Source organism: Prenolepis imparis, unplaced genomic scaffold (assembly GCF_030444845.1).
Source record: "Prenolepis imparis isolate NDT839.2.m4 unplaced genomic scaffold, iyPreImpa1.0 SCAF_8, whole genome shotgun sequence".
Taxonomy (NCBI): domain Eukaryota; kingdom Metazoa; phylum Arthropoda; class Insecta; order Hymenoptera; family Formicidae; genus Prenolepis; species Prenolepis imparis.
The window spans coordinates 15,352,806-15,369,325 of record NW_028141166.1 but is presented as its reverse complement, the minus strand read 5'-3'; the positions used below and the strand labels follow the sequence as shown (position 1 = coordinate 15,369,325).

The 16,520-nt window shown below is 33.1% G+C and overlaps 1 protein-coding gene across 1 annotated transcript in view; it reads left to right on the top strand.

Moving 5' to 3' along the window:
• LOC145939481 (lachesin) overlaps positions 1-16,520 on the top strand; it is an 89,575-nt gene that overhangs the window by 21,712 nt on the left and 51,343 nt on the right. Inside the window, exon 2 of the mRNA XM_083043811.1 lies at positions 8,535-8,752. Within this exon, the coding sequence (XP_082899937.1) occupies positions 8,620-8,752 (133 nt within the window). The 5' untranslated portion in view covers positions 8,535-8,619. The remainder of the gene's footprint in view (positions 1-8,534; positions 8,753-16,520) is intronic.

Sequence of the window (16,520 nt, the reverse complement as noted above, 5' to 3'; positions counted from 1 at the left end):
GCGAGATGAAGGGTTCTTTGTTAGTGTAAGATGATGCATACTAGGATATTTTTTCACTAAATTACAAACAATTTGAAAAAAGAACGCACCTTCAACGATGAAACATGACGATATTATTCATTGTCATGAAATATGCGGATATTATTCGGCGTCAGAATTATTAAGTCTAAAAGAAAGTGTTTTGAGAAAATCGAAATTAAATTTATTCTACGCAAAAATTCTTGATCGAAAATTAAACATTGATCTAAGATATATAATAAATATTGATTTTAAACAATCAGTGATTGTTTCTTAACAATGGGGATTACGTGCTCGCATTAATAGATTCTCATTCCTCTTCTTATGTTTTCTTGCATCCTCATCCACATCCTCGCTTGCACATACAACTTATATTTATGTAAAAAATATAGATATTTACGATAAATTGGAGGATATATAAGTGTGCTTACGTTGGCCCTCAGATACGATGTCTTTCTCCCTGAAGGGCATATCTGCGTGTTCTAGAAAGCTTTTGCTAACGCGTAACTTATGCCCACTCGCGCAATATCTCCAAAACTTGTACAATATCCGTGAAACCGGGAGAAGGTCCACGCGGATCTTCGAGTTTGCGTCTTCCAAGAGGAGAAACTTTGACACTACTCGACGGGAAAGAAGAAGTTCCATGACCTAGAGCGCTTCGTGCCTCTTGTAATATTCCACGACAGACGTTGCACGCTCTCGAGGATGCACCTGCAATACTAGTGTGTCGGGTAATGAGCGAGAATTAATATTAATTACAAGATTGTCAACGCACAGTTGACTTTCGGTAACTCGCTCGAGCACTCGTCGGAATTGTGCAACTATTCAAAGTTCCGGCGAAAGTTTGACTTTAAGAGGTGTTGAATAACAGAAAAGTCTCGCGCGTGCGTTCACTTGTATACCCAAAGGTATACACTCTTAAAAATAAAGATGTCAAGTTGATTATAAAATATCAAAAATATTGAAAATATCGAAAATATCGAAATTTATTGCTGCCTTTTCTCTATGATGCCAATTGATTATCTCGATATGCGTAAATATTCTCAAACTTTTGCGAGTTTTTCTCTACAATCATTTCTAATAGATTTTTTTTTTAATTTTATGATTGCTCGTTATCAATCATAATATCGATTTCATTCAAGTAATATCTTAATTTTTAAAAATATTATTTCTAATACTTTTGTTTGAGTATACTAGTATAATCTAAATTATGAAATATAATATATTTATTTGATTTACATTATATTTAATACTTTGAAAAAGATAAGAGATAGAGTAGCAGAGCGAATTTCACGCTTCTCGACAGATTTATCTACTTAAGCATTGTATCTCTCCAGTGAGATCCGTTTTCACCTGATTTATGCGTTACTGCACATATCTTCGCTCACAGTTGTCTTCTGTCAAGATAGAACAACGCAATGCAGTTTACGTTATGTAAATCATGTGTATACTAGTGTCCTCGAATGTGTCCCCGATGTTTTCTTAAAACGCATTTGTCTCTCTCTCTCTCTCTCTCTTTCTCTATCAATCTCCTCTTTAAATTAAATAAATGATCTACAAATAAATTAACAATCTATCTCTTTTTCTTTATTGCGATGGCTCGATGTCATAGTTCATTCATGGCGCAAAAACACAAACCACACTCGACACAACTGCCAGTTACTGACTTCTCATGACAGAGAATGCGTTGACAGTTGGATCACGTAGTTAATATTATCCCTCGACAACGAAACATTTTAGGTGACAGGGCTAATGGTGTCCCGAGAACACTTTCTTGTACGACATTGTCTGTCTTTCTGATGTCGTGAATGAATGTCTTCGGGACATTCCAAAGTGGCGTAACCTCGGCATGAATATTATGAGAAGCATGAGATATACATACATCCTGCAAGTTACGGAATGCAACCTTCTGTATAGATAACTCGTTGATACACGGTACATAGTCATGAATATCTCGAAATAAAATAAATAAAAAGGTGGCTTCTATCTAGCTTTGCTGTAATTTTCATGATTTAATCCAGGACAGTTATTTATATTTATATGTTGGTACTTATTTAAAAAACATGGTACATCTTAGAATAGTTGTTCTTTGTTTTTTAGTGAACCATGATTCTATATTGCAAGAAGTATTTAGTTGCAAATATAAAATAATTACAAAGTACAATTGTTATAAAATATTTCGAAAACTCTCTTTCTTGAAATTGTTAGAAATCATATATTTGAGTTTTGCTTATTGACAAGAAGTTATTTATTTAGTTAAAATTAATTTTTATTATTATTCTGTATTTTAAATTACATAATATTTTTTCTAATTGCAATGTTTAATAATTTAATAAAACATTTTTTTTAATTATGGGACCATATGAGGAGAATTATAATCACTTAAAAAGACTTATGAAAAATGAAAAAAAAACAAGACTCTTAAGAAATCTTTCTAATACCAAATAAATAATAAATATAATAAGAATTATATAATTTTTTCATTTAGAAATCAAATAGGCGATGTTGTTTGCAAGTTAAAATCTATAATAATTGTTTGTAAAGAAAAAGTGTGTTTACATGATTAATAATATTGAAAACAAATGAGATAAGCGTGAATTTTCTTGTGTATTTTCATGCATCTGTTTTTATCCTCTTCTTTGGAAATACAATGATCTCCTATAACTTTGAGTCGAATGTTGCGAATAGCGCATTTCACATACAAAAATTTGTTCTGTTTTGTTCTTTTCTTGTTCTTCTTATTTCTTGTATCACAGTCGCACGCGTATGTCAGTGCAACATTGAAGTTTCTGCTTTTCAAACAGAACATCACGTGACACGAATTTGAATAGTCCACTACCATAATACTGTATAAACGAAGTATCTAATATACATATATATACACTCCTTTTACACAATACATCATACTAATGGACTATTCGAATTCAGAGTGTGTATATATATATATATACAGGGTGTCCCAGAATGATGGGGACTAAATTCGTGTGTAGATTCCTGGGATCATATGGAGACGATTTTTCCTCAGCGAAAATGTCGAGGGAGGTCATTATTTTTTGCATGTTTCCAATTTTTGCCATCATGTATCTTTGTAACTAAGCCTTAAATTAAAATTCTATTAAAGTAAACTCTATCTGCAATTAACTGAAGAATGTGAATTTATTATTATTTTATTTCCACAAGGCTTAGTTTGCGAAAAACCCTTTATTTTCAATCGCTTATAACTCGAAAATTATTGGTGTCTCGACATTTTTGCTGAGGAAAAATCGTCTCCAAATGATCTCAGGAATCTGCACACGAATTTAGTCCCCATCATTCTGGGACACCCTGTATATATATATATATATATATATATATATATGTGTGTGTGTGTGTGTGTGTGTGTGTATATAAATAATTTATTAAACAATAATTTTATTAAACTACAGTCGCCAAAATTTATGTAACACGGTTTTTGTCTTTTTATGTAGTACACAAACACGTTGAAGCAACAGTTTGATAAAATTATTTTTAATAACTAATAAATTATATTTTTTTCTACTTTCGTATATATATATATACCGGGCTCATAATTTTTTCTCAAAAGTATCTCGATGCGGTAAACCAACTATTATTCTTATTAAACTGTCGTGAGACAAGAAATATGAACACTTGAAGGATCCTCGAAAATCCTCTTTCCTTACTCTCGTCCTTTCGTCTTCTCACATTACTTCTTCATTCAAACTCTCTTAAAACACTCTTCTTTACGGGAATCTCCAAGTACGACGACACTGCGGTGCACCGCCACGTGTCGTTTCTTCAACTCTTTACTCAGTAACGACGCTGCTCCTCGGAGCGAGACATCAAAGTTCCTGTTTCCAGGACGAAAACGTAGAGGAAAATGCAAGCTGCCAAATGGAAGATCCGCACGCACGGCATCCGCGGCGCGGCGCGGCGTCGCGACGGCTTGAGGATGCACGTCGGTGAACGCTCAGGTGCTCGCTGGAAAGCTTCTTCTGGGTCACGAGAGCGAAAACCGCCGGGAAGGTTACGCCCCGCGTACCGACATGTGTCTACTCCGTTATTTCCAACGCTCTCGCGAGAAATACACACGGCGCGTCGGCGGAGCGGAAAGCCAAAGTTTCTTTTCCGTTCTCTACGGAAATGCCTGTGCAAAGAGGGCTCGCTGTAACGAGCGACCAACCGACCGACCCGCGCTTACAAACGTAAGCGCGCGGAAGTTATCGGAGTAGTTCCGAAAGGCAGGATGGGAGAGATCGCTGCTTCTCTTCTCGCTGCTTCCGCAACGAGGCGAAAACGCAGTCTGTAAATTCGCGCCGTATAGCTACACACATTACCGGAAATCTTATGATTATGGTCATTGCGCTAGTTTGGACTATCGTATCGCCGCCGTGAACATCGGGATAAGACGAGCTTTGAGATCTGACGAACCGTTAACGCGGTTAGTGTTGCGCTTTAGGTGATAAAGTTATCATCTCGTCGAAGGTGACGAAGTTAATATCGTGTCTCAGATGAGATATCATCGCACCAGTGGCAGTAACGCGCTCTAATCCGAGCTGTGGGGATATTCTCGGGAACACCCCCGGAGTAAATGGAACTTCCTTTGGGAACGTCTACCTTTCCTACGTCGATTCCTAAGTTCCCGGTGCGAGAACGGACGGATTCGCATGTCGAAGAACTTGTTGAACTTGAAGATATCAAGAAAGTTACATAGTGTTCAAGCTACATATAGCATTCGAAGTATGCGGTCGATCCTTTATATAGCTAACGTTACATCTACGAGGCTGAATTTCATGCCGAGTTTCAACTGACGAAGTTGACAGTATCTCTTCTACTGAATCTCTTTTCGGGTCGTATTCTAGACTAAGTTTACATTGAACACAAAGTGCGAGGCAAGTCAATTGTTAGCGACTATTTACCTCATGTGAAACGCCTACGTCAAGATTTACTGTGTACGGTTGCTTTAACTGTAGTGTCTGTAGTAGGACTTATTTCGCTTTGTACATTGGCAAATTAAAATATTTGACTTTACCACGATTCATTAAATATTGCCTTTGCTTACTTGCTTTTGTTTTCACGGCCGACAAAATAGAGAGGTCGATTTGAAAGTGATGTAATATCAAAAGCAGAACAATGATCATTAATCGAAAACACAAAGATGAATATACAAAGGAAATCTTTCTATAAAGGCATATTGACGTTTTTGATCTCGATAGAAGCCGATCGGAATAATGTTCAAGAGGTACCGGAATATATGAGAACAAACGTTTGCAAGAGGTGTAACGTTACGCTCGCACGAGATTTGCCCGATCATCAGAATAGAAGCGGCCCTTTCATTCAACGTTTCGCATTTGAAATTAGCAGTCAGGAAGGCAAGGCTTTGATGTTCGAGTCGTTAGTACACTATGTCATCATGCTTCCGGTACGGTGGTCTTCGAGTAATTGCATCGGTATAATATCGTTTTACGTGACACTAGTAGACGCTATCGGACAGGGGGGAAAAAATGTTGTAATATAGGATCCTCAAGAAATATCTCACATTTCTTTTTTGAACTCGATATTAATCTCCGCTTTCTTTCTCTAAGTCGCCGGAATTACGACGATGTTGTGTAAATAACCTGCAAAAAAATTCGATTTATTTCCGGAAGTAGCGGTTAATTACTGAATAAGCGTTCGCGTTGCCTGAAGGGTTGCTCACAACGGTTCGTTCCTGCACGTTTCCGACCAAAAAAAAAAAACACCACATAAAAAGAATGAGCGATAAGTCCTCGCGAGCAAAGAACGACTCTGAAAGAAGTTCCGCGACATCAAGCTCGTTAACAGAAAATTATCCAGCGTGTCCGGTAAATAGAACTCCCGGACAAATATCAAAGCGATGTCACAAGCAGACGCAAAAACTTTTTCCCAAGATTCTTATATATAAATATAATGTATGATGTAATATATTTTTTGTTATGTTTTTAATATTTTAGAATAGAATTAAGAAAATTAATTTTTTGATCATATTTTAATTAAATATCTTAATTAAACAAATCTTAAATTAGGATGTTAACATTATTAACAATTCAATCGAAATTTATTAAATTTACCAATCGATAAAATAAACGCTGATGTACGAATATGATTGATATGTCTACAGGATTTTTCTTTCTTGTCAATTTAGACAATTTAATCAATTTTTGTAACCTAAAATATAAGTTTTCTGACTTATATTATTGTTGAGTAGAGCGTCAGCCACATGAAGAAGAACAGGAGATAGGCGGTGCGAAGCAAGATTTAGGCGAACAGCATCGCTCACGTTGAGGTGACACGCTCTAGACATGTCCTCCATGCAAACGAGCTTTGATATCTCCTGTTCCGTGAGAAAGGAATTTTCGAGCATGTGACAACTAGGAATTTGGTTTATGTCACGCAATTCCTTAATACGTAAAAAGCATCGCGCAATACATCGAACTAGCTTCAAGAAACAAGTTACATATAAATGTTATTTATATAATGAGTAATTTGAAACAATTTGCACATTTTTGCCTTAAATTCTCTTCTCAATTAAGAAAATAATAATTATTGATTTTATTGATTTATTTATTTTAATTTTGTTGAATTTAGTTTAGTTAATTATTGCTTTTCTCTTCAGTTGTTTAAAAGAATAAATATTTGTCGGATAAAAAGTTACATAATAAATGTTGAAGAAAATATTTACATATATGAGTTGCGCTGGTTATTCTCCGGTAAATCTGCGTCTATATTCTAGATACGTAATGCTGTAAAGTGTAGATTACTTTAAATCTCCATTGACCTTAATCTGTTTTACCAAAGCATCTGGGAAAATTCTTAAATTTTTTATTTAAGCTTCGATATATCGGATATGTCTGATTGGAAACGTTATCGATATCGGTAGAAATTATTCGGAAAACTTGTCTAATATCTCGCGATGGAGTCGAGAAATTTCAAAATCAACGAACCTGTTTACTCGCATTAATACGCATATCATCGACTCCCTTCACGGATACGGTAGGATGATCATCAAACTATATCGCATTTCAAATAGATGCGTTCCGATCGATTCTCATTCACCGCAAATGTAGAACTAAGTGATCAATATTCCAATGTAAGATTTGGATGTTGGTAAACATTTCAGTCTTAATTTATATGTTTCTAATATATGTACGATGAAATAACTTCTCACACGTTCATAGCACAATGCTCTACATATAGTGATAAGAAATTAAAAATATAATATAAAAATGAAAATTATGATAAGTGAAATAAAAATTATATTAAAATTATATCTTAAAAAAAAATATTTTCTAAGCGAAATTCAAATTTTTATGTTAAATCTATTAGTCGGCGAAATGTTATATTAAGATTAAAAATGTTTCACGATTCCAAACTACTATATTGACAAAGAATACGCAGAACAAAACCGACACATACAGTTAATTACTTCTATTTAAACAAATATTAAATTAATTAAGCAAATTACATAATTAATACAATCAAAATTTGATCATACTTATTCAGTTGATTCAATGAATACAATTATTCATACAATTGTATTGATACATGATATGTTATTGTACCTCAACCCAATAGTCTATTTACTCAATAAAATATTACAATGTTTCTCAGCACGATATATCAATTATTTTTTTTTTCTATAATATTTTTATGAGTTATATTATTGGATATTATTGGATGGGATATATTATTGGCTATTTTATGGGATATATATGAGAATCTCTCTTATCAACTATTAGTATTTATCTAACGAAAATTAAAAAATTATATATTGATTAAAAAATAAATTAAAAAAGATAGATATGATAAATTAATTTTAGTAGGAGAGAAATTTATATATTTTTATTTTAGTATATTTATAATTTACATATATATATAAATTTAATAAATTAAAAAATTATATATTGATTAAAAAATTAATTAAAAAAGATAGATATGATAAATTAATTTTAATAGGAGAGAAATTTATATATTTTTATTTTAGTATATTTATAATTTATATATATATTAAAATTTAATAAATTAAAAAATTATATATTGATTAAAAAATAAATTAAAAAAGATAGATATGATAAATTAATTTTAATAGGAGAGATTTCAATAGTTCTCAAAAGCTTAATGTTTCACTATTTTTTAGAGAAAATTCTGATATAGTACATAGAAGTCACCGCTGAATTAAATTATTTCGAATCCTGTTCTCATTATCATCGAATGAAATGTTGTCGAGAGAATCACGTGATGCATCATAGACGAGATAGAATTCACACATACGTATCGTGTAATTGTAGTTGTAACAGAGTAAATAAAAGTCGCATCAAAATTTTGAAGCATCCAACTCTCAACAACTAACTCGTTCAAACCGTTTCTCTCGTAAAACGAAAACTCTTTCGACGTCTCGATTCGCGTCAAACGGACGGAGAATCGACGTTTCCGCAGACGCGAATCGAGACCACACCGATAACTTCCGTGTTTACATCGTCGTGTGATGGTTTACATCGTAGAGTGCTGGTGTATGAGGACGCGAGGGACGCACGGCAGCTACGGTGGCGGTTTTGAAGCAGGTTTGAACGGGCCAGCCGGAAAAATATGGTGCACGAGGGCACGGGTCTATGGCACGCAGCGGGATTCAACGCATCGAGGTGGCTGATGATCATAATACACGGATACCGAGCCACCACCCTCGTTCTCTACGTCCTGCTCAACGTATTGGTGCGCACCGGTGAGTATAACCATCTTCCGGATTTCCCGCTAGTGGAGTTTTGTTTTTTCGCGGCTTGTTTGCTCACGCTACGTCCGTTGTCAAAGCTGAGCGGATTCCGGAGCCACGTAAAGTAGATACAGCCTCGAGCGTTATTCGCATCGACTGCTTCTTTTTGCTCTACACATTTGACACACATGCACGCACGCACACTCTCTATTGCACATATTTTCTCTTGAAAATTTGTTGTATAAATGTCAAAAATGTCTATATTGAATTAATACTTTTTATAAACCGATTACCATATATGTGGGTTTATTTCGATAGTAACAAGAATAATAATTTTTTTTTAAACAAAAGTGTCATTAATTGATAATCAGCATCGTATTAATTATTGTTTATAAACTTTGCTCATAATGCGGCCACCCTTCTGTCATATGCAGCCTTAAAGTTATTTGATATTTATAAAAAGTAATTCGAACAAAATTTTCTTCTTTCCTTGATAGGATTTTACCAAACTATTACGTTTATATAACGTATCGTAGATAAAACAAATCTACATTTTATTTCCGATACTCCAACGCCATATAAAATAAACATTTTTATAAAAAAAAGAAAACTCCAACCACGGATATTAATATACTTGAATGTATAAGAAAAATCCTCGTCATAATATTGCGATAAATATTTTAATAATATTTTTTATCAAAATTTTAAGTTTGTATTGTATATTAATAATTATTATTATCATTCATAATTATTTTTTGTCTATGAATATTTCATGTCTTGCAAAAATTTATGATTATTTATTTTAAAAATGTTTCTAAAATTTTATCCAAAATTCAAGTACACTTGTGTTGTTTATCTCTCGAATATTGTAACAACAATGATAAATTGGCGTTAGCAATCCAGACACACATATGATATGATGATACATCATAGTTTGCCATTCAAAGGATTAATGCATTTAAATTACGTCGTAGTATGCACAGATATACTGCTGCATATCGATACGAGCATTAAAAGTGGAATCTGGCTGCATTCATATTCGTCATATTATGTTTTATGCATTCGATACCATCATTCATAAATAAAATGATGATACACTTGCCGTTTAACCACTTACAATAAAATTGATAAGGACATTTATTTCTCTATGGTAATATCAATCACGTATTAATAAAATTTTAATTATTTTGCATATTTGCAATTCTATTTTGAAGATACGTTTCGTAGTTAATCACAATTGTGCATGTTTCAAAGAATCGTAAAATATATTTATTTATCTATAAAATAACTGTATTAAACAAGAAAAATATATACACATTAAGATTTAACGCATATTTATTCGAAATATACACATAACATTGAAATTGTTATGGAAAATTAATGTTTTAAATGCTCACTGTATTTGTTTAAAATATGTCAGTTCTAAAAATGCTATATAATACTTTATATGCAAAACATACATAAACAGATATAAACAAAAATATGCGAAAAATATTTTGAACATTTGCACTGCATAAAATATGCGGCCAAAAATGTAAAATTTTGCGCACGCTGTATTGTTAAAAACACAAAATACAACCGTCGCTTTTTGCTACACTTTTACGATAGAAAAACTTTATTTTTTGACTGTAGATGCAACAGATGAAAAATACAAGTTGCGTTATTTTAATATTGTAAAATTATTGAAGGAAAGAATTTTTCAAATATTTTTGCTGCCTTATATAGTATTATTCGAAACGTATTTTCTTTCTAAATATTGTTACGTTGATTTTTCTCTACTATTGAGTAATATTTAAATAATATTTAAATTTTAAATAATATTTATCCAAATATTATTTTTATTCCAATAAATGAAAAAATTTGAACATATTTTATGATTTATATTAAAATATTTTAACACTCATACATGTATATATACACATGTATGTGTTGTGTGTGTACGTGTTTATACGCGGACACTAATACAACTTTTAGTTGACATACTATCATATTATGTATTTTTAGAAAATATGAGTAATTATCATTTTAAAATCAGGAAAGATAATCATCTCTAGTTGTTGATAGCACAATTAATTTTGCGATAGCCGATTGAATATCAAATGGAACATACGCACATAACTCTTAAAATTTTATATATAATGTGAAGAAATATAAAGAATTGATATTTCAAAGAGTCTCGCAATTGTTCGCCCGTAACAATTTTTGCGGTGACAAATGGATAAGTCACTCCCTTGTTCAAGTCTGAAAATATTGCACGACTTGCAATAAAACGTTCCTTCTTAAAAAATAGATTCTATAAATCTACACGGGGAAAAACTAGCCGTGCGATAAGAAAGGGAGTAAAAGCTAAAAAAAGATAAAACGCAGCTGTGGCAGAGAAATTTGGTGGAATGCTTTTAAACGGTGCACCATACGCGACGCTTTGCCACAGTAAAGTCTTTATAGCTGTTTGAAGTTGAACCTTTGAGATCATTATTTTTCGGCAAGTGTATCTATAAAACCTCCTATATATGCGTGGCGATATCCACTCTAGACTCTTTATTAGAAACGATCCATAAAAAAGATCCAGGATCGCGCACCGTCTGCTGCCAAATCAGCCCTCAACGGCGCGCCTCTATACATTGCACTCTCAGTCCGACAAAGCAACGATTGTGTCTATTCGGATACGCGGCCCAATAGAGCGACGGCCGCGATCCAATTATCGGCCTGTAAGTTTCAATCAGTTCGAGTAGAAAGTATTCGCATCCGACAGTTTCGATCAGCATCCCTAGAGGAAAAGTTTAGAACGTGAAATTTCCGATTTGTGTGATCGTAACTTGGACATTTCGGAAAAGCTCCATAATCATGTCGATCTTTCGCAGAAAATTGAACATGGTTAGATAAGTGTATAATAATTATGAAAAGGAAAGGGAGAGAGAGAGATATTTGAAAAAAAATAAAAATAAAAATAAAAAAGATAGGGAAAGATTTTTGAAATTTTGAAAAAATTATCAGTTCATCTTACGCGCGTTGCTAGTAAGAAAATATACAATAATAATAGTTTCACGTATGATTGATGGTTTTCAAAAGAAAGTAATGAGTTCCTTCATTTTCATCATGCATGAATAAATGGTTTGCGCATTGTGTTCGCATCGTAGCGCGATTATATCATTTCCTGGATATTGCAAGTTGATAGCGTCAGTGGGAAAACGTATTTTCCTCGAGAAACGTAATGGTGAGAACTACAAATCGTTGCGATATATGGCTTTCGTGATGTTTGAGATGATGTCCTTGCACGTATGTGTGAGCGGATAAAGTTCTACAAAGCCGACGTCTCCGTTTAGCGGAAATGGTGTTCAAACCTCCATTTCCCGAAACAACGCACGTAAAAGGACTTTTGGCAACAGAGTTGAGAACTATTTTTGTGATACTTGCATTTAAATTCACATTCACGTTTGTTGATTGTATTTGAAATACTGCACGCATATAATAAAATTATTTTATATATTGTACATTTTTTATGAACAGTCTATAGCAGCATGTTTGTTTAAAAAAAAATTTAATTATTTTTTACGCCAAAGAGAAAAGAAGGGAGACATTCCAAAGTACACGAGTCTACTAATTAGAAAACTTTCTTATAGTATAAATTATTTAAATAATTCTTACCATATTATTTGTAATTAGAAATTAAATTCTGTTCTGATTAAATTGCGGTTAAATTATAAAGACATTTAACGATACGTAAGCGGTATAAAAAATGTTAAAAGAATAAAACGATAAAAGTTATCTCCTAAAAACATGATGTAAGTACCGGAAGTAGTTTGAGTAAAAACTTCGTCCAATAACCAACTTCGAAGTAAATGGCAGCTATATATTAATCATTAAAGACTTCATTTAAGCGGTTTTTATCGAGTGCAAGAGACGAAACTAAACGAAACTAAACATTTGCAAATTAATATTAAGTATGCTCCTAGAACTCGTCTCGTGAGATTCTTAAATTTCAAATAATTATTGCAATTAAAGTAATTATTACGTATAATTAATTTTAAGACTCATTAATGTTATATGTTTTTGATCAAATCAATTGCAAAGATAGTAAGCAATATATGTACATATATATATATCAAGATATATTTAGTAATCGCATTTGAAATTCGCACAAATTGTTTATCAATTCTTTTATTCTGAAATCTGCTAGCACACAGATGTACGATTTTAAATTCACGCTTGTTGGATTGCACATGCGAGAAAGTTTCCCGTTAGCGCTTTAAACATTCTTCTGTACCCATTGAATCAAGTGTTCGTTCATTAAATGTGATTATTATACGATTTGTTATGTGTATGCAAAAAATAGCTCACGATGTATATAAAAAATAAATTCTTTAAAGACCGTAAGCTATTTTTAGCGTACACGTGACAAATCGTACGGTAATCAATGAATGAAGGACAAAAGTAATAAAAAAAAAATCTCAAACTACCGATAATGGTAATCGAGAAATTTATTACGGCATTTAAAGAATTTATTTTTTTATACGTCGTAAGCTATTTTTAGCATATACGTGACAAATCATGTAGTAATCGTATTGAATGAATAAACACTTGATTCAATGGGTACAGAAGAATGATTTAAAGCGCTAACGAGAAACTTTCTCGCATGTAATCCTACGAGCATAGATATATAAACCTGTGCGGAGCGATCTTAGAAATCACTGTATTGAAAGAGTTATTTTTATTCTCAGTTACAAGATCGGTAGTTCAAAATTTTTTAAAATACTTGTTATGCAGACACAATGCACAAAAAATTAAAATTTATTCAATTCAATTAGAAAGGAAACATATCTGTGTGCTAGGAGAAAAAGAATGTAAAAATTAATTAACAAATAATGCGAATCTTAAATGCGATTACTAAATAAATACTGTAACTCAATAATTGGCTGAATATTTTTGAAGCTTCAAAACTTATCTCTGTTAACTTACAATTAGCACTTTCACCATAAAAAATCGAAATAACATACACTATCGAAATAACACACATTGAAATTAATGAACGGTTATGTTTTTCATCGCTAATTTTTTTATGGTTATACTTGCAAGAAAATTAAATCAAATAAGGTTCAATTTAGTGGAAAATGTAACCATTTGAGATCTATTTAAATTAACAATAGATTATCTTATCGATATTTAAGTGACATCTTGCTTTTATATATCTGAGATAGAGATCTTTATTTGGATCTTGATTTATTTTCCTGCATTTTTCTTTACTATATTAAAAATTTATAATAGTAATAATTGTTTTGTATATACATATGTATATACAAAACAATTATTACTATTATAAATTTTTAAATCTGATATTTGTAAATAATAACTTGTTCATTGTTGTTTTAATAGGGATGCAATTCGTTTTAAATCGGTTCTTTTTTCTTTCATTTTTTCTTTCTTCTTATTCAATATTTCCGAACACGTAAGTTTCAACTTCCTATAAATTCATATATTCCATCCTAAGGACGATGAGTACGCCTGAGATTTACTTGCATAATCACGCATTTCCATATTGTCACTTCTATCATCGCCATAGCGCGCTAACTTCATTTCTCTCTTATCTTTATTCTTTTCATTCGATACTGTGTGGCCGAAGGTAAATGAAAAAGTACCTGACACTTACTTCTCAAGATTAATAGATTTTCGATTGACAAACAAAGACGATTTGCGACGATTTGTTACGGAGAGCAGTTACATATTTTTAAAGCGGAAAGTATTGAAGAAGATCTTTGTGATAGAGATATGAATTTTTTTATTTGATTTTTCGTGGAGCGTTTGAAATATATTTAATTTGTTTTAATACATTCGAATAAAAACTAAATCAAAATATTGTCTTCACATTCAAACAAGACTCTAGTATCTCATTTACGTTGATGATGAGGAAAGGAAAAGCAACAACACATATACCTACGATGTTATAATAATAAATACGGAAGTTAATCGCTAAGAAAGCGAGTGTCGGAATAACATTGCGGGGACAACCGTGAGTATATGTTGGGAGCGACAAGAGAAAGAAAATAAATGCGAAAATATAGCTGCGATAACGGAGTATCTTCGAAAGATATGATTTTTAATATTCGCGAATACTATTTCGGGTGTTGATTTTTTCTTCTTCAGTAAAAGCTGTTCGGTTAAGCTCGTGAAATCCTTCAATCGTAAGGATTGAAGGATTTCGGGGTGTGTGTATTGCCGTGTGTAAACTCGGTTGCATACTCTAGCACGGCTTGAGGTAGTGACTGAAGAGGCTGTTTCGGGCGCACTAATCCTTAATGTCACTGCACTTTTCAACATTAGGTCTTACGCATTGTTGAGTTACAGGCCTGAGCGCATTGAATAGATATCTTAAGCGTGAACTTTTTCCGAACACTCGATCCTTGATCGACGGCGCGGATATATGCTTGCTCCTGCTGTGCTAAAAATAACTGTATATTCAACTAGGTTTTTTTAAATAATTTTTTTAAATCTCTCTTTTTCTCTTGTCCATCTTCTCAATTTCTTTCCTTCTCGTCTTTCTTAGAATAAAATAGAATAAAATAGAAAAAAAGAAAACTTTATACGTATCTAAAAAAAATGTTTTATATAATTTTAAAATATAATTTTCTTTTTTAATATTATTTCTACGGTACTTCATGGAGCGAATGAATTACGAGATAATTCACGCGATAATTAGCTTTTTGAGACACATAAATATCGCGACGACCGACCCCGAGAATTATTAATGCTAATTCGCAATATCGACAGCGCTAATTCACACAATCGTGATATCAAAAATTATATTTGGATACAATTTGATTCGCGCAATCTGCAATTAATGTTTTTGGTTTATAGAGACATATTTCAATATTTCGATAACAAATGTTGCAGATAGATCGCATGTGAACTGAATGCAATAACCTGATACGCATTGTGCGCGCAGGTCGACTCTATAGAATAGAGTTTAGAAAGTACTGTTTTAGTTTGAGACCAACTTCCGCATGGGTCCAAGCGAACGCAACATCGGAAAGTGCAATGTCATTGTTTTCGATCCCCGAGACAAAAAGCACTCGATATGCGAATCAGCTTCTGAAGTAGAGTCTAGAGTCTAGACGGAAGTGTCAATACATAAAGCCGCTGTACCTTACGGGGTCATAAAGAATTTAGAACTGCAAAAAGAATTCTAGAACTTTAACAAAAAGGGAAAAGAGGAAAGAATTCTTATCTTATAGCGTGTATATTTCTTTTCTAAACTCGTAATCCTCAACATGCTGTACATTGCGAAATGAAGTTTTGCGATATGAATCGCCACGTAATTCCGAGAGTATTATTATGTTTGTTGCAAACATTGTATCAATCTTTCTGACGGGAAGATGCACTCCAATCCTGATGCAAAAACGTGCGCGGCGCAAAAAGCTTAATGGATCGATCATCGCCCGTCACGAATAAATAATAGACCCCGAGCGTGGCGTGAAGTTGCGAATTACTTTATAGAGAAAGATAAAAAGTCGAGGCGTGAAAGATTAATCGGAGTGCCGTGGCGCGACACGCTGCTTCATCAGATGTGTGTGTGTGTGTGTGTGTGTGTGTGTGTGTGTATTCATCTTTGTGAATTCATCTCTGAAAACTGTCACCAAACGTTGATTCGTGCCTGCGCGTGCATATTTGCTATTCAAATGAGCGGAGAAACGTGTCGATAGAAGTCCTTAAGTGCATAAACGACGAATCGGGGAAGGGGTTCGGTTCGGTCGAGGCGATGCGCGGCGATAAAGCGATGGTCGACCGC